The sequence below is a fragment of the Thamnophis sirtalis genome, unplaced genomic scaffold (genome assembly GCF_051295495.1).
Source record: "Thamnophis sirtalis isolate CommonGarterSnake01/CBP01778 unplaced genomic scaffold, rThaSir2_p1.2 scaffold_14, whole genome shotgun sequence".
Lineage (NCBI taxonomy): Eukaryota > Metazoa > Chordata > Lepidosauria > Squamata > Natricidae > Thamnophis > Thamnophis sirtalis.
In genome coordinates this window covers 10,815,437-10,833,606 of record NW_028261394.1, presented here as the reverse complement: position 1 = coordinate 10,833,606, position 18,170 = coordinate 10,815,437, and the positions used below count along the sequence as shown (strand labels likewise).

General features: G+C 46.4%; 2 protein-coding genes across 3 annotated transcripts in view; one reads left to right on the top strand and one right to left on the bottom strand.

Annotated features, from left to right (window-relative positions):
* IFT140 (intraflagellar transport 140) overlaps positions 1-1,180 on the bottom strand; it is a 100,217-nt gene extending 99,037 nt beyond the window's left edge. Inside the window, exon 1 of the mRNA XM_087729030.1 lies at positions 1,086-1,180. The gene's annotated coding sequence lies outside the window, so the exon portion shown is untranslated. The remainder of the gene's footprint in view (positions 1-1,085) is intronic.
* Positions 1,181-2,806: 1,626 nt separating this feature from the next.
* CRAMP1 (cramped chromatin regulator 1) overlaps positions 2,807-18,170 on the top strand; it is a 46,394-nt gene continuing 31,030 nt past the window's right edge. The window contains exons 1-4 of one of the 2 annotated variants that reach the window (XM_087729207.1): positions 2,807-2,996; positions 6,056-6,471; positions 16,693-16,886; positions 17,907-18,060. In XM_087729207.1, the coding sequence (XP_087585333.1) occupies positions 6,057-6,471; positions 16,693-16,886; positions 17,907-18,060 (763 nt within the window). In that variant the 5' untranslated portion in view covers positions 2,807-2,996; position 6,056. Of the gene's footprint in view, positions 2,997-5,420; positions 5,500-6,055; positions 6,472-16,692; positions 16,887-17,906; positions 18,061-18,170 lie in introns of those variants that run through there. The other variant, XM_087729206.1, reaches the window with a different exon arrangement.

The window sequence follows — 18,170 nt, the reverse complement described above, 5'->3', positions numbered from 1 at the left end:
GCCCTCAGGTGCTTTGGGGAATAGCTTGACTCCCTCTTCTTTGTGGCAACCCCTGAGATATTGGAAGATTGCTATCATGTCTCCCCCTAGTCCTTCTTTTCATTAAACTAGACATACCCAGTTCCTGCAACCATTCTTCATATTTTTAGTCTCCAGACCCCTAATCCTCTTTGTTGCTCTTCTCTGCACTCTTTCTAGAGTCTCCACATCTTTTCTACATCATGGTGACCAAAACTGAATGCAGTATTCCAAGTGTGGCCTTACCAAGGCCTTATAAAGTGGTATTAACACTTCACGTGCTCTTGATTCTATCCCTCTGTTTATGCAGCCTAGAACTGTGTTGGCTTTTTTGGCAGCTGCTGCACACGGCTGGCTCCTATTTAAATGGTTGTCCACTAGGACTCCAAGATCCCTCTCACAATTACTACTATTGAGCAAGGTACCACCTATACTGTACCTGTGCATTTCGTTTTTCTTGCCTAAATATGTTATGAAAATGAAAAAATAAAAATAAACTTTATATATAAAAAAAGATTTAAAAAAATCAAGCACACCTAACGATCTCATTTCACTTGTTTTTATGACATTTTTATGCTGCCCATCCCTCTGATAGGGCAGGCCATGCAAATATAGGAAAGAATAAACCAACCACAAAAATCCCGCACAGGTCCTGCCTGCCCCCATATCTGCATCTCAACCTGGAGAGTTTGAGGTTTGCGGTTGGACTTCAACTCCCAGAATTCCCCAGCAAGCCTTGCAGGTGCTGAGGAATCCTGGGAGTTGAAGTCCGCCCATCCACGAACGGCCAAGATTTGAGAAATCACTGCTTTTAAAAGCCTCAGGAAGGGCCGGGAGAGATGATAAAGATTGGGAGGGAGGGAGGAGAACGAAACCAAGATTAATTTAAGGGTTCTCTCTTGCTGACGCCCCCCCTCATCCCACTCCGCTGGGGATCTCCCGTATGGCAGTTAAGCCCAGCTCGATTGCTGGACGCGGCCGTGGCTGCCGAAGGGCTTCCTTTTCGGTCGTTGCCCCATCCAGCAGCGAGTCGAGTCCTCCCGCCATCCCGGACTTGGCCGCCTTACCTTTTTCCTGTCGGGATCCGATCGAGGCCTGCTGGGCCGATCGGCCGCTTGAAAAGCAGAGGCTTCGCGTTGCCCTTGGCAACGGCCAGCGCCCCCCCCGTCACGGAAATAACCGAAGGGGAAGCGGAGAGAGCCGAAGGTAGTGGGGGTGTGTGGAAAGGGGGCCGGGCGGAAATTGCCGAACGCTTTCGCGCATCGCTTGTTCGGCAAGGCGGTGGAAGAGGCGCCCTTGGGGGTTGCAAAACTGATTATTTCTCTCTCTGTCTTCTGTTTTGGACTTTCTGCCCAAACAAGTAATAAAAAAAATCTCTCTCACACACACACACATCGAGTTTTGTTGCTTGTAGGTTTTGTTGTCAAACCAGCCAAGACGATTCGGTCTTGGCTTGTTTGAGAGCAAATCGTGATAGATGGTTCTGTTTTTCTGTGCTGAAATGCCCCTCCAGTGCCTTTTCAGTGGCAGTGTTTTATTTACAAATAGAGAATGACAGTTGGAAGGTACCTTGTAGGTCATCTAGTCCAACCCCCCCCCCCCGACCTCACTCGCCCAAGCAGGAGACCCTACACCATTTCTGACAGATGGCAGTCCAGTCTCTTCTTGAAAGCATCCAGGGATGAAATAAGTAAATAAATCCCCTCCTATAACTCTCTCTCTCTCTCTCTGTATGATGGATGGATGGATGGATGGATGGATGGGAGGGAGGGAGGGAGGGAGGGAAGGAAGGATAGGATAGGATAGAATTCTTTATTGGCCAAGTGTGATTGGACACACAAGGAATTCGTTTTTGGTGCAGATGTTCTCAGTACAAAAATAAAAATAAAATAGAATACATTCATCAAGAATAATAAAATACAACATTTAGTGTTGTGATAGTCAATAGTCATATATATATATATATATATATATATATATGTATGTATGTATGTATGTATGTATGTATGTATGTATGTATGTATGTGTGTGTGTATGTATATATAGATAGATAGAGTGTGTGTGTGTATATACATACATACATACATACATACATACTATAAATTAGAGTTTCTCTACCAAAGACAACAGAAAGCCCGTGGTTTCGAAGATGTGATTACTTTTTATAAAAGTCATAGTTTTCGTGGAATCAAGTTTGCTTTCATTGCGAACAGATACGCATCCCATCGATAGGGCACACTCGCGGGAAAAACAGGACTGCAACCTTTTAAAATACCTCCACCACTTTCGCCATTGGTCCCCTGCCTTGCCCATCCAACAAGAACCAGCCAATTAACGATCCACCCCCCCCAAAAAAGTGCCCTAATCCCCTCCCCTTTCCGAATCCCCGCCCATCCCTTCCTCGGAGCCAGTGTAAGCTCCTGCCTTCACCACTTCCGGCACGAATTGCCAGCCCTCCAATCTCTCTCTGTGTCTTATCCCGAATCTCCTCGCGCGCAGGGGACCCTTCCGTGTCATCTGTCGCGCGCGACGCCCCGATTGGCCTAACCTTGGCTTCCGCGGCCTCCTTTCTTTTCGACGCCGACCAATGAAAACATTTGTTTGGGAGTGAGAAGGGGGGAAAACAACAACAACCCTTTCCTCCTCCTCCCCGCCCCCTTTCCCTTCTGCCTGTCTTGTTCTTTCTTTTTGTCCCCGCCCCTTTGGAGGCGTGGCTTGCTGTCGGAGCTCTCCGCTGGGCCTCCCCGGGCTCGCGCGCCGAGGCTCTCCCTCTTCCCATCTTGCGCGCGCGGCGCGTGGCGGCAAACGAGGAAGCGGAAGCCACCGGAGAACTCGCGGCGGCAGGCAACCGGGGTAGGCATTTGCAAAGGCGGCCGCCTGCCCGGGAGTTGGGGCGGAGAAGCCGCGCAAGGGCGGTTTGCCGGGATCGGTTGCCCTGCCGTGGCCGCCGCAGGTGCCGGAGGATTCCCATGCATCAGGTAGGAGCCAGGCCCGGTTGGCTTGCATACCCGGTTAGGGGGTGTGGGGGTGTGGGTGGGATGTGCAGCCCGGCCTGTAAAGCAACGCTGGCTTCCAACCCCATCAAGGGCGCGAAATGCATAATCGGCTCCTGGGATTGATTTTTCGCCGAAGCTTGCCTTGCAAGGTTGGGTATCCCGCCGGCGGGGCGCAGGGAAGAGCGGGAGGGAACAGAGCCGTGGCGGGAGTAAATAATTATGGGCAAACCCCCCTCCCCCCCCACGGGCTGGGCTTCCTAGGAGAGGAACGGTAGAGGCGAGGCGGCTTGCACAGTGGTCAATTTTGCACCGGGGAAGCAAAGGAGGGGCGTTTGCATTAGTTAAGGGAGGGAAAACCGGAGGGGGGAGTGTCATCAGAGGGGGAGGGAACAGAGCCGTGGCGGGAGTAAATATTGACCGATAGTAGATAGTAAATATTGACGTGATAGATAGATAGATAGATAGATAGATAGATAGATGATTGATAGATAGATAGATAGATAGATAGATAGATAGATAGATAGATAGATAGATAGATAGATAGATAGATGATAGATAGATAGATAGATAGATAGATAGATAGATAGATAGATAGATAGATAAAGGTGGCAGAGCAGAGGTGTCGGTGCAATTGGGGGTGTGTGTGAGTGCGGAGGATGCAGGAAGGAATGGAAATCTGGCAGCCAGGGGGGAGGAGGAAGGGAAAGAATTAGATAAAATTCAATTATGTTTTATTATTGTGCAGTTGGGCGTGTTCAAACGGGTCAGTTGCTCCCAGTCTGCTGACAATGCTACTTCCCCATCTGGGCTGTTTTCTGCCTTTGCTGCATCATTCATTCCCCTAAGATATATGAATGGCAATATCAAATCGAACATACCTGATTGTTTCAGATTAGCTTTGCTTTATGGCCCATGGATTTGTTTCTTCTGCTCTTCTGTGAAACCCAGGTAGCCAGTTCTGCCAGATCTCTTGATTTATCAATGCTGGATGGTTTTCGTTGCGGCCATTTTTGAAAGTATTTCAAGGCTGAAATGAACTGAAGTCTGTCCCCCCCCCCAATGAATTAAACGTGCACCAAGAATGTGAATCTTAAAGGCTCTTTGCTTTTTGGACATTTGGTTCCAATAAAATTATGGAGCTTCCATCTTGGTAGATTCAGTGTTGAAAACGGGCATAAAATAGAATATTCTGTATTCAAGTGCTCCCAAGTGAAGCGTACTAAAGGAAAATGTGTACGCACTGTTTTCTTGAACGGTTATAATATTCTTTGGAGGCGCTGAATCTTTTGGCTAAAAACAACTTTCGACTTCTGTTGTTCTGCTGCCTCTTTGCTGTTGGGTGTTTTGTAATTTCTAATCGGAAATATCCCTATGTCTCTGCTTGGTGGTAAATAAGGAATACTTTAATTCTCAATATAGCCTGAAGAGTGCTTAATTGTTCCGAGTATATTTCTAAACGTATGAACTGCGATAGAAGTTGAAAGATATTTTGCTTTGCATCTTTTCCAGTGTTGTCCTCTGCATGCATTTTTGTTTTAAAAAGGAGGGGGTGATTAATTGATGTGGTTAATATGTTTCCTGCCTTAAAAAAAAAAAGCAATCACCCAGGGATATAATTGTCCCCCCCCCAAAAAAAAAGTCACGATAAGTATGAGTTACCCCTTTTATGAAAATCCTAGCGAGGGAATTGCTTTGAAAAGATGGCACAAGAAGGGATCCTGGCATCTAAACGTTGGGCGGCCATTTATTCCCAATAGAGGAGGGGAAGGGAAGGGAAAGTATTACATCCACCTCCTCTGCAAAAATATATATATTAAAAATTAAACAAATCTAAACTCCCCTAACCCACTAAGTTATCTAGCCTCCCCCTCCCCAGTAACCCCACCACCACCACCAACCCATAAAGCTTCTCTCCGGTTTCCCAATTGCAAGAGTAAGTTAAGTTCATTAAACAGGGTGGGAGGCAGACGCCGTGATGGGGCGGGGAGGGTGGGGGGGCTGGCCCTCCTAGACGGGTGTGCCTTCTGCACCCCACCCCCCCAAACCTCCCTCCCTCCCACCCCCAGGCTTTTGTTCGCCTCCCTCCCTTTGCAAAAGCAAAAAGGGGGGGGGAGTTGCGCGTGGCTTTTTTCCCTTCCCCAAAAGGAAAGAAGGGGGCTTCCTTCTTTTGGGGGGGGGAAACCTGCAAAAGCAGACGAAGAGAGGTGGGGGGGAAGAGTTGGGAATCTTTGCACTTTTCCGGGGAGAGAAAGAGAAGAAGTGGGGGGGGAGACACACGCAACGCACACTCACACACACACACACACCCAGAGGCGCAAGGCAGGCGCACACACCCTCGCTGGCAAAGAGAGGAGGAGGAGAAAAACGGCTGCTTGGGTTGCTGCAGCGAGGATCATGAATGCCCCCCCTTCGGGAGCCCGCCTCGCCTCGGCTCCATGGTGAGGAGAAGGAAGAGCCCCCCCGGCCCGGCAGACCCGCACCATGGGTAGGACGGGGGGTCGCCTGGGGAGGAGAGGGGGGGGTCCCACCCGCGCGCGCGCCCTCTCCTCCTCCTCCTCCTCCTCTCCAGCCACTTCCCCCACTTGGGCCGCTTTCCCGGGCTCGGGGCAGCCGCTCCGGGGGTCCCTCCGCGGGGTGGTGGGGGCGGCCGGCCGTGAAGGGTGAGGCGGAGACGGGGGGGGTGTCCCGTTCGAGGCTGCCCCGGGGGTTGGGGGGAGCCCGCGCGGACCCTTCCCGGCCCGCGCGCTCCGGCTCGGGACGAGGCGATGGGGAATGGAGAGGCAAACAACGGCGGCCATGTTGAGCGGAATGTCTGCGGCGAAACTTCTCCCCGCGATTGGGGTGGTGGTGGTGGTGGTGGTGGGAAGAAAGACGGGCCCGTCCGGGGAGCCCTGGGCCATGTGGGGGAGGGAGACCCCCGTGGGGTTTTGGGGGAGGGAGGTTGGAAAGGACCCTCGGCTGCCAGGCCCCCGGGGTTGTTTCGGGCCTGCCAGCCTCACCCTCTTCTTCCTCCTCTTGGTTTTTCTCTCCCCCCCACCCAGGATGACAGTCAAGCTGGGTGACCACAGCAGCGGCGTTGGAGCCCCCGAGGAAGGCCTGAGGAAGCTGGGCAAGCGAGGAGCGGCTGGCGAGGAAGAGGGGTGGCCCGAAGGAGGAGGATGTGGGGGAGACGGAGGGCAGAAGAAAGCCGAGGAGGAGGGGACCCCTCGAGGAGGAGAGGCGAACGGGGGTCCCCTCTCGGGAGTCCCAGCGTCGCCCCCGGTTTCCTCCTCCTCCTCGGGACCGCCGCCACCACCACCACCGACAGCCCCCGGCCACGACCAGCATCACTTCCTCCGGTCCAGCGTCCGGCCGCAGAGCAAGAGGCTGAGGAAGGATCCCCAGGCGTCCTGCGTGGCGGCCGTCGGCGGAACGGGCAGCAGCGGGGGCAGCGCTGCCCCCACGGGAAAAGGGAAAGGTAAAGGTGGGTCGTACATGCAGACCGCCACCCCCTTCCATCACTCTGGACGGTGGGTCATGTCTCAAGAGAATGTGGGGTGAACCAGCGCTTGGGAGTAGCGGATCCTGAATGTATATTATTGGGGGGTGCGGGTGATCTGAAGCATTGTTTGGTCAGGCTGGGCTGTTTTGGGGGTTTGTTTCTCTACCCCAAATTGATCTAATGGGGGGGGGGTTTCAAGTCCACCAAGAAGACTTTGATTCAAATTGGGAAATCCATTTAGATTGGGAATGTTGCTTGATTGTGCTATTCCTGCTGCTTGACTTTGTGTGTGTGTGTGATTTTGTTTTTATCTTCCTTGGCTACTCCAGGTTTTAAGTTGGCCCACTCTCAGGTCTGAATGGGTCAAGAATTTAATTGATTGATTGCTGTGATAATCAGCCTTGATAATTGTAGAAGGAGCCTTCTTTAAAAGCCTCCATCTGATGCATGATGATGATTGAGTTCCATTGGAGAACATCTGGCATCTGGTTTTTAAGTCAACAAATGAGTCTCAATGTTTTTTTGTCCATTTTCAGAATATTATTTTTGATGCTTTTTGAGTCGCGAAAAGAGAGGCCCTTTGAAGGGATCTGATGTCTCCAGATTGGGAATCTCTTGATCCAAAGTTTGAATGGATCTGATGTCTGCAGACTGGGAATCTCTTGATCCATTCTTTGTTGTCTTTAACTGTTGGATTGTATACATTTCTGAACTAGAATCAACTGAGTTAGGTTTGTTTTTTTTTGTTTTTTTTGGTAATCCCTGATATCAGTGTTTGATTAGAGCTCAATTATAAGATCTTTCTATGGATTTAATTATTCTAGTTTTCTTTTTATTAACCAGTCGCATTTCTATGGAAACTGGGATCCTTAAAACTTCTTCAAAATGATCTTCACTGGGTCCTTTTAATAAAAGTGTTTTCCCAGATGATTTAGTGTATCCGATGGGAGAAATAAATAGCTATAAAGATCTCATTAGAGATGGTTTGTTTAGGACAGCCTTCCACAATTTAGAAACATTTTTTTAGGAATCAAAATGATAGAATCCTTTATGGGGATTTTTTGGCAATCGGGCAGAAAATGTTGATGCCACGTCAGATTTGACATTAATTGTTTTTAAATAACATATAGTGAGTGGTTTCATGTATAATGCTGTAACTTGTGGGGTTTATCCTCAAAACTGGATTGTGTGAATCCATCCAGTTGTCAGTTATTCAGCGAAGGACAGTTAAATATATCTTATTTTATTAACATGATATGCTAAACTTGCCACAGTCATAGGAAACTCCAGCATTGTTTCACTAAAGAAATACCATTTCTTTGATTTACTTTTTTTTAACCTTTGCACTACTATAAACATTTGTGCTCGCACTCACTTATTCCCTGAAATTCCTCCATCCTAACGCTATAGGCAGAACAGCTAATAACCTCTTGGTGTAAACGTGTACATTTAGCGAAAGTGATTTTTTTTTTTACTTTTACAAAAGTAAAAAATAAAAAAAGCTTCTTCCAACATGTTAAAAACAAAAAAAAATGTTAAGGAAACAATTGGTCCATTGCTGGGAGAAAGTGGCAAGAAGGTGACAAGCAACAGGGAGAAAGCAGAACTATTTAACTAATTTTTTGCATCTGTCTTTACACAAAGTGATAAAACAGTCCAACCTATCAAAAGCAGCACCACAAAAATCAGATTAGGAACACAAATTGAAATAGGGAAGAAAATGGTAAGTGAGCACATGTCTATCCTAGATGAGTTCAAATCACCAGGACCGGACGGATTACACCCCAGGGTTCTGAAGGAACTGGCAGATGAGATCTCAGAACCACTGAACTATATCTTTCAGAGATTCTGGAGCACCGGGGAACTGCCAGAGGACAGGAAAAGAGCTGATGTGGTTCCCATCTTCAAAAAAGGAGGAAAAAAATAGATCCAGGAAACCATAGACCTATCAGCCTGACCTCAATACCAGGAAAGATTCTGGAAAAGATAATCAAGCAATGAATTAGCGAACACCTAGAAGTAAACAAAGTAATATCCAAAAGCCAACATGGGTTTGTCAAAAACAGATCATGCCAGACTAATCTTACTGCACTCTTTGACAAAGTGACAAAATCAGTGGACCAGAGGAATGCCGTCGATATAATTTACTTGGACTTCAGTAAGGCATTTGATAAGGTAGACCATAACCTACTACTAAATAAAGTAGAAGAATGTGGGTTGGACAGCATCACCACCAGATGGATTTGTAACTGGCTGACCAACCACACTCACCGTGTAGTCCTCAATGGAACTGCATCTCCATGGAGGGAAATATGCAGTGGAGTACCCCCACGGCTCTGTTTTAGGCCCAGTACTCTTCAACATCTTCATCAATGATTTGGATGAGGGAATAAATGGGGAACTCATCAACTTTGCAGATGACACCAGACTGGCAGGAATAGCCAACACTCCAGAAGACAGGCTTAAGATACAGAAGGATCTTGACAAACTTGAACATTGGGCACTATAACAAAATGAAATTCAATGGTGAAAAGAGTAAGGTTCTACATGTAGGCAAGAAAAACAAAATGCACAGGTACAGTATAGGTGGTACCTTGATCAACAGTAGTAACTCTGAGAGGGATCTTGGAGTTCTAATGGACAACTATTTAAATAGGAGCCAGCCATGTGCAGCAGCTGCCAAAAAAGCCAACACAGTTCTAGGCTACATAAACAGGGATAGAATCAAGATCATGTGAAGTGTTAATACCACTTTATAATGCCTTGGTAAGGCCACACTTGGAATACTGCAATCAGTTTTGGTTGCCATGATGTAGAAAAGATGTGGAGACTCTGGAAAGAGTGCAGAGAAGAGCAACAAAGTTGATTAGGGGACTGGAGGCTAAAACATATGAAGAATGGTTGAGGGAACTTGGCATGTCTAGTCTGATGAAAAGAAGGTCTAGGGGAGACATGATAGCAGTGTTCCAATAACTCAGGGGCTGCCATAAAGAAGAGGGAGTCAAACTATTCTCCAAAGCATCTGAGGGTAGAACAAGAAGCAATGGGTGGAAACTAATCAAGGAGAGAAGCAACTTAGAACTGAGGAGAAATTTCCTGACAGTTAGAACAAGTAATCAGTGGAACAGAAGTTGCCTCCAGAAGTTGTGAATGCCCCAACACTGGAAGTCTTTAAGAAAATGTTGGATAGCCATTTATCTGAAACGGTATAGGGTTTCCTGCATAGGCAGGGGGTTGAACTAGAAGACCTCCAAGGTCCCTTCCAACTCTGCTATTGTATAATTGTATTATTGTATAAATAGACATCACAAAGTACTTTTGCTTTATTTGTTCGTAGGAAGGGCTACTTCCTTATGTGGATCTGTCTTTTTGGCATGCAACATGTCACTTAGATGTACCTTTTGACAATCTGAGATTGACATATATGTAGTTATTAATTTCAAGAGAAGCATTTTCCATATCCAGTATCCTAGATTGATCTAATTCTTACAGTTAGAGTCAGGGAGAGATGTTTTTGATAACATGGACTTCAATTCCCAGAATTCCCCAGCCAGCATACCCTTTGCAGAGAATTGTGGGAACGGAGTGCTAAATGGGAAACCCAGGTGTACACGAGTGCAGATATTTTTTTTCCAGAGTGCTGGATGGAAAATTTTCATTTGCTACCTAATCTTTCTAAACAGAGCCTAAATCTTGAGTTTTCTTCAGACCTTTTATTACCCAACAAGGTAACATCATCAGTGCTGGAAGGAGGGAGTGGGATTTGCGGAGTGAAAGAGGAGGACTGAGGTCCTGGATGCTCTCTGAACTTGGTTGTTTTCTTGCAGATATTTTCTTGCTAATATTTCCACATGCCTTTGATGTGTGAGTCTGTTAATGAAGTACGCTACTTTAATCGTTATGAATTTCATTGGTAGACAGGCGGAGGCAATGACCAATATTTAACAATGAAACACGTCTCGTAAAGTGTAGGAGGCATGGCTTTTTGATCTCATTTCAAGGTAGTTCTTAGGTCCTTGTGGAGAAGTTGAAGTATAATTTGGGAGACTTAATGACTGTCCCTGTTTGACCCGTGAGAGATCAGCAGGGATCTTGAGCCAGTCAAACCCTGTCAATCTTCTTCACAGGTGTGCTGTGGGAATAAAAGGAAGGACAGCCCAAATCTCACATATAAGTACTTTCCACTGCCAGAGAAATGGAAGGAAATGAATGCAGTAAATATGCCATTTCCCTTACTTCTCTAACTTGTACAACAGGTGAATATTAGATCAAATCTTTCAAATGAAGCCAATGACAATACAGTTACCCTGGATTTGTACTAGTGAGTCGTTTGGAACAGATCATTTCCAACATCCTTGTTGTTAGTTGTGAAGTCGTGTCAGACCCATCACGATCCCATGGAAAACGTTCCTCCAGGCCTTCCTGTCCTCTATCATCCCCTGGAGTCCATTTAAGCTCATTCCGACTACTTTGATGACTCCAGCCAGCCACCTCATTCTCTGTCGTCCACGTCTTCTTTTGCCCTCCATCGTTCCCAGCATGAGGCTCTTCTCCAGGGAGTCCTTCCTTCTCATTAGGTGGCCAAAGTCTTTGAGTTTCCTCTTCAGGATCTGGCCTTCTAAAGAGCAGTTAGGATTGACCTCCTCTAGGACTGACCGGTTGGATGGCCTTGCAGTCCAAGGGACTCGCAGGAGTCTTCTCCAGCGCCAGATTTCAAAGGCCTCCATTCTTTGGCGTTCAGCCTTCCTTATGGTCCAAATTTCACAGCCACACATTGCAACTGGGAAAACCATAGCCTTGACTAGATACACTTTGGCAGGGTGATGTCTCTGCTTTTTAGTATGCTGTCTAGATTTGCCATAGCCTTCCTCCCCAGGAGCAAGCATCTTTTAATTTCTTGGCCGCAGTCCCCATCTGCGGTGATGTTGGAGCCTAGGAAAATAAAATCTGTCACTACCTCCATTTCTTCCTCATCTATTTGCCAGAGATTGGGAGTTAAAGTTTATTCTTTAATTGAAAAGTAATACATGTTGAGGTTTAGTAGGAAAAAAAAATAGCCTTGATCAAGCTTTTTCTTTCTTCCAGATGTTGGCCCTTTTGTTAGCTGTCAACACTCATGGTCTCGAACAGGTTCTATTTTCTTACTGAAGCTGTGTTAAGTCTGTTGCAGTAAAAACACCGGAACATCTTGTGGCACTTTTAAAGAGAAACAGATTTTTTTAAGGGCCTAAGCTTTGTGGGATATACTGTATATACTCAAGTATAAGCCTAGTTTTTCAGCCCACTTTTTGAGCTGAAAAAAGCCGCCTCGGCTTATACTCGAGTCAGTGAAAAATTTGCCCGAAATGGAGGAGAAAAAGGGGCGGGGCCATGCCGCTGGGTGACGCTCGTGAATGGCCCAGCGCCCCTGAGTTTCCCCTCCCTCTGTGTCAGTTTGCCGCGCAGCGTGCACCGCACCATCCCCCCTCCTCACGTTCTAATGTAATGCAGGGCTATCTTACGATTCCCCTTCCTCCCCCTCCTGCCGCTCTGCAACGATGTCCCACCTCCTCCTTGTTATGGCAAGCAGCCACATAGCGATGTCCCACCTCCTCTGGTACAGTGATCCAATGATAGGAATCACTGTGCCGTGTGTCATAGGAGGCGGGACATCATCATCACAGCGGGACATCAGCATCATGAGGTGAGTGAAGTATTTCATTGAATACACTGGTATTGTGTGATAATAATTTGTTATGCAGAGCAAATTTTTACAATGGCTACTGTATATTTAATGGGCACAGGCAGGCTGTATATGTTATTCAATGGGCAATGGCATTATTGGTATCTATTTTTATTTTTGAAATTTATCGGTAGCTGCTGCATTTCCCACCCTAGGCTTATACTCGAGTCAATAACTTTTCCAGTTTTTTGTGGTGAAATTAGGTGCCTCGGCTTATATTCGGGTCGGCCTATACTCGAGTATATACGGTAGTCTTTATTCCTCCGGATGCCTGAATATCATGCAGGTTGCAGGAAGATTTTGACGTGGAATCCTTACTTGCTTTGGTGGGCTTGGAGTCCATTTTGTGTTCAGCTACTAGAGGAATTTTTTCTTCTTTAGGGACTCCTCCTCTTAAAAACCATGGAAATGTCTTCTGGGGATGTTCAAGAGAGGTGTCAGGAGAGGAATTAACAACATGCTTGTTTAAACCAGTATTTAATTTTGAATTGTTCCTAGTTATTCCTATCCTGCTGGTTTCTGCTTTTCCTTCGACTCTGCTGAACAATGCCTAGCTAGGAAAATTGTACAAATAACTTTGTAGTCAGAGCAAAGAAGTGCCTTATTAAAGGATTGATTCAATACGTCTGGAGAGAGAAAAATTCTGTTTAACATTTATTATTTGCCATACGTACGAGAACTCCTCTGATGTAATAACTTCACCATTCCTTAAAATATTAACTTCATTAATTGTTTCAAATGAATGCAGGGCATGTATTCTGAATGAAAACTATTAAGGCAGCTCTTAAGTGTGAAACCAAGCAATTGTGAAGTGTCTTTTCCAAATTTTGAATACTTGGGAGAATTATTGATTATTGTAGTTGGATGGTGTATGCTTATATATGGATGGTCCTTTTCTTTAGTTGCAAGAGACTCCAATCCCCTAAACTATTTCTCTCTTTTTAAGCCCTTCTTATGCCTACAATATTTTGCTTAGGTAGACCAATGTTTATTCTCACATTCATACTAGCTTATAGGCCGGGCAAGGTGGCTATTACAAATAAATACCCTTTACTTTACTATTTATTTCCATTATTGACTTGGGTTGTGCCCTCGGGGGCACAACTGAGATTGTACCAATTTTTTTTTATAACCAACTTGGCAGAACTCTGTATCTATAAGGTAAAGGTTTCCCTTGCGCATATGTGCTAGTCGTTCCCGACTCTAGGGGGCGGTGCTCATCTCCGTTTCAAAGCCGAAGAGCCAGCATTGTCAGAAGACGTCTCCGTGGTCATGTGGCCGGCATGACTCAATGCCGAAGGCGCACGGAACACTGTTACTTTCCCACCAAAGGTGGTCCCTAGTTTTTTAGTTGCATTTTTTACATGCTTTCAAACTGCTAGGTTGGCAGAAGCTGGGACAAGTAACGGGAGCTCACTCTGCACTTTGGCATTTAGTCATGCCGGCCACATGACCACGGAGACATCTTCAGACAGTGCGGTCTTTTCGGCTACGAAACGGAGATGAGCACCGCCCCCCAGAGTCGGGAACGACTAGCACATATGTGCGAGGGGAAACTTTACTTTTAGTTTAAATAGACAATTGCATTTCCTTGATGCTGCCCTCTTGACATTTCTCACCAGTGGAGAGACCCTGATTCTTCAGCACCGGAGGCCAACTGTAGGGCACACCAGAAGGTAGAGAAGTTTAATACCTAATATTCTTTGCAGATCAATCACATCAATAGGTTGAGAAAGAGCCATGCCTCATTCACCAGATCTACTCTCTTCAGAGCTGCTTCCTACACCTCCACGTAGAGTCTGTTGCGATGCCTAGATAAGGGACTCCCCAAAGCTGTAGTAATACCTGTAAATGATTTGTCACCTGGTTTGACCTCTTTCCGTGAGGAATCTTCCCTGCCAGTTTTATCACACTGTTTTGCCAGCATGGATGCATGGGAATTTCTCTGTAATGTTGACCCATTTGGTTGTCACTAGGTAAGTGTCAGCCTCTGCTTTGCTGCTGCTTCGGCTGCTATTGAAACGGGGAGGGGGGGCATGGTATTTGGGAGGGGACTACTAATTGTGCTGGAGGAAGATTCTGGAGTTTCTGCTGCCTGTCTTACTGTGCATGCGGAGGAGGTTTCTCGCCAAGGCCAACGGCACCGACATTCCATCTTGGTGATGCCTTTCGAAGTTATCTCGCACCTGACACTTGGGAGAATTATGATTGGACTGTAACTAGGATGCCAAGGGATGGGGAATGGGTTATTCTATATATCATTTGCTTTCGCGCCTAAATAATCAGTCTTCACTTTGCTACGCTTCTGATCATTTATAATTAGTAAAAGTACACTTGATTTCTATCAATGGAGTCTCGTGGTTTTCTTTCCTAATTATTCATTGGAGGAGTGCTGACAGTAAGTGACTTAAGCGCTAGTAAACAATGCAACATGGAGTATGCCTACTCCAACATGAAGTTGTTTTCAGCAGCCTGTGTTGTGGACTCCTAAGCCCCCCCAAAAGAAAACAATACAGGTACCCCCTCGACTTAACAACACTCTGCTTAGTGACCGTCCAAAGTTATAACAGCACTTAAAAAAGAGACTTACGACCTTTTTTCACACTTGTGACTGTTGCGGCCATAAGTGGCCACGTGATCGAACTGTGGACGCTTGGCAACTGGCTTGTATTTCTGGCCGTCGCTGTGTCCCGCAGCTCACGTTGTTACGTTTTGCGACCTTCTGGCCAGCAAAGTCGATGGGGCAGCCAGGTTCACTTAACGACCATGTTCCCGACATAACCACTGCAATGATTTGCTTGAGAACCCTGGCAAGAAAAATCATAAAACGGGGGCAAATCTCACGTAGCAATTTCTGTCTTGCTAAGCAACATAAATTTTGGGCTCTATGGAGGTTGTAAGTTGAGGACTACCCGCAGTGATTAACTTATAGGTGAACCTGTGTAAAATAGCCTCGATATCTCTTTAGTAGAACGTGTCTACTTTTGTCAGAATCCATTTCAGGTAACTTTTATCTCCTTGTGACCTACAATGTATTGGCTTGTTCTCCCACCTGTTTAATTCATTTGAATGGTGACAGAAGAACTCATTTAAATAGGAGCTTTCAGAATACTTGAGGATGCTCAACACACTACGTGGATTTTTTTTTAAAAATTGCATGTATCTGCCTGTCGGTGGAAGATGGCTACAACTCTGCTTAAAAAACTTTGTTAATTTGCAGCAAACAAGTTACAACACCCCATTCCTGTAGCTTGTTCAGCGAGACTTGCATTGGTGTTGCTGGCAAAGGGTGGCTTATAAGGTGATTTCCATAAGTGCAGCGGATGAGTCTTGATTTCCTATGTAATTAATTACGGGCTACGGATACTCTTTAATTGCCCTGGTTTCACCCCGCAGTCTCCACAGAGGCCCAAATCTTTTCTTGCTCCTTCCGGAGTCTTCGGTCTTTCAACACCCCATCTCGTTCCTTTCTCCGCCCTGTGCTATGCCAAATGCGTTTGTGCAATGGCACGCCCTATCAAAAGACAATGATGGCAGCGGTCCACCATCATTTCATCTCTGTGTGTGGCGTGGCATCTTGGGTTATGCCCTCAAAGCAACACAGGTGAAATTTCATCCTGGGATATACATCTCATAAATAGGAGTGGCCTAGTGGCAGAGCTCTCGCCTCACAATTTGGAGACTGAGTTCGATCCTCGGTAGAGGCGAATATTTCTCTCTCCGGGCACAATGAGAATATATCAGCTGAACAAAACTCCTCATTGACAACAGGAAGGGCAGCTGGCCAATAAACACTCTGGTAGCTCCATTCAGTTCACCAGACTCCACCCTGCAAAGGATTATGGGACCGTTAAAAGATGATGATGATATACATGTCATAAATATCGTATTTTTTCGGACTATAAGACGCATCTAAATTTACAGGAAGAAAACAGAAAAAAAGTAGTTTTTGACCTCGCATGCGTTGTGTTTTCGCCCTCCCAGACCCCCAGAAGCACTCTGCAGTGCTCTGCGTGGTCCATTTTTGCCAAATACAGGCCCGTTTCTGGTCTGCAGAGTGCTTTTGGGGGCCTGAGAGGGCAGAAACGCAATGCGTGGAGGGTTTGGGAGCCCAAAAACGGACTGTTTTTTTGCAAAAATGGGATGTGCGGAGCACTGCAGCATGCTTCTTTGGGCTGGGGAGGGTGAAAACGCAATGCGTGGAGAGTTTGGGTGGCCCGAAACACCCCTATTCAGTCTATAAGACACACCTAATTTTTCACCCACTTTTAGGGGCCGGAAGGTGCGTCTTACACTTGAAAATATACGGTAAATGCATTTTTTAGGCTAAGTTTTTTTTAAAGAGTTTTTATATCCTGCTTTCTGGCTGCCTTGTGAAAAGCCATCTAAAACGAACAATAACTCCAGCATCCAATATCTGTGCTACGGTTGGTGGGGTTTTGTTGGGCTGACCCTTTCTTTTTCCTCTCCTCAAGGTGCCGATAATGGCGGGGCGTCATCTGGCAACTCCTCAGGAATCCCGTCCAGCACCCCAGCCGGCAATTCAAAATCAGGTTCCAGGAACTTGAGCACATCCACCGGAGAAAAAGAGGAAGGCAAGAAAGTGAGGCGTCAGTGGGAATCCTGGAGCACGGAGGACAAGAATACCTTCTTTGAAGGCCTCTATGAGGTGGGTGCTTCGAAACGCTGGGAAACAGATAGTCCTCGACTCACGGGAGTTCATTTAGTGACCATTTGAAGTTGCAACGGCACTGCCTTATAAGGTGACTTACAGCCGTTTTTCACATTTAGCGACCGACCGATGCAGCGTCCCCCTTGGTCACGTGTCCAAAATTTGGATGCTTGGTAACTGGCTCAGAATTTTATGCATTAAATGACTTGTGCCCAAGATGGTTGTTAAGTGAGTCATCCCAATTTTGCCAGGGTTAAGTGAGTTACTGCAGTTTTTAAGGGAATCACACAGTCATTAAGTGAATCCTGGGTTTCTCATTGATTTTGCTGGTCAGAAGCCTAGCTTGGAAGGTCGCAAATGGTGATCACAGCACACTCTGGGATGCTGCAGCTATCATAGATAAATGTGAGTTGCCAAGTGCAGGTTGTTAAGCAACTCACGACTGTTGCTAAGTGAATCCCTTAGTCTTCTGGTCACGCCTCCTTTGACTGTGTGTGCCCCAGTTTGACTCAGTCTTTGCTCAGAAGAGAGGCGTGGAAGAGTGCTCTTAGGAGAAAGACAGAGTTATTTGTTGGATTCTGGAAATTTTACAGTAAAGTCTCCAGCTCCACATTAGCCTTCAGAGGATAGCGAATGGCTAGGCTGACTCCCCTGGTCTGTCCGGCATAGCCGTCCTTGTCCCAGCTGGTTCCCCAGTCTGTCCAGCAAAACCACTTCATCCCAACCATTGGCCGTCTCCCCAGTCCACCCGGCATAGCCGCCTTCGTCCTGATTGACTTCCCTTGTCTGTCCAGCACATCCGCGTTCGTCTCTAGTCTGTACAGCCATTTGTCGACTCTGCAGGAAATCTCCCGTAAATTTAGATATCAAACTGTCCGGCGGTATGATGCGAGAACGCACACGCTTCCCAAAAGCCGGCGAGCGTTTGACCCAACTCTGGGAAGTGTGTGTCATCCAGTTATTCCTGCTGCCCCACTTCTCACCTTGTAATATTTGCATATATTTTTTTCCTCCCAGCACGGCAAAGACTTTGAAGCGATTCAGAACAATATTGCCCTGAAGTACAAGAAGAAAAGCAAGCCCGCAAGCATGGTGAAGAACAAGGAGCAGGTCCGGCACTTCTATTATCGCACTTGGCACAAGATTTCCAAATACATTGACTTTGATAATGGTGAGCACACCCCGAAAGGTTAGCTTGGCTTCTCTGAACGACGCAACAAGCGTAGTTTATCTTTGGATTTGACCGGTGGTAGATAGGGGGTTGTAAGGAATGTTTAGGAT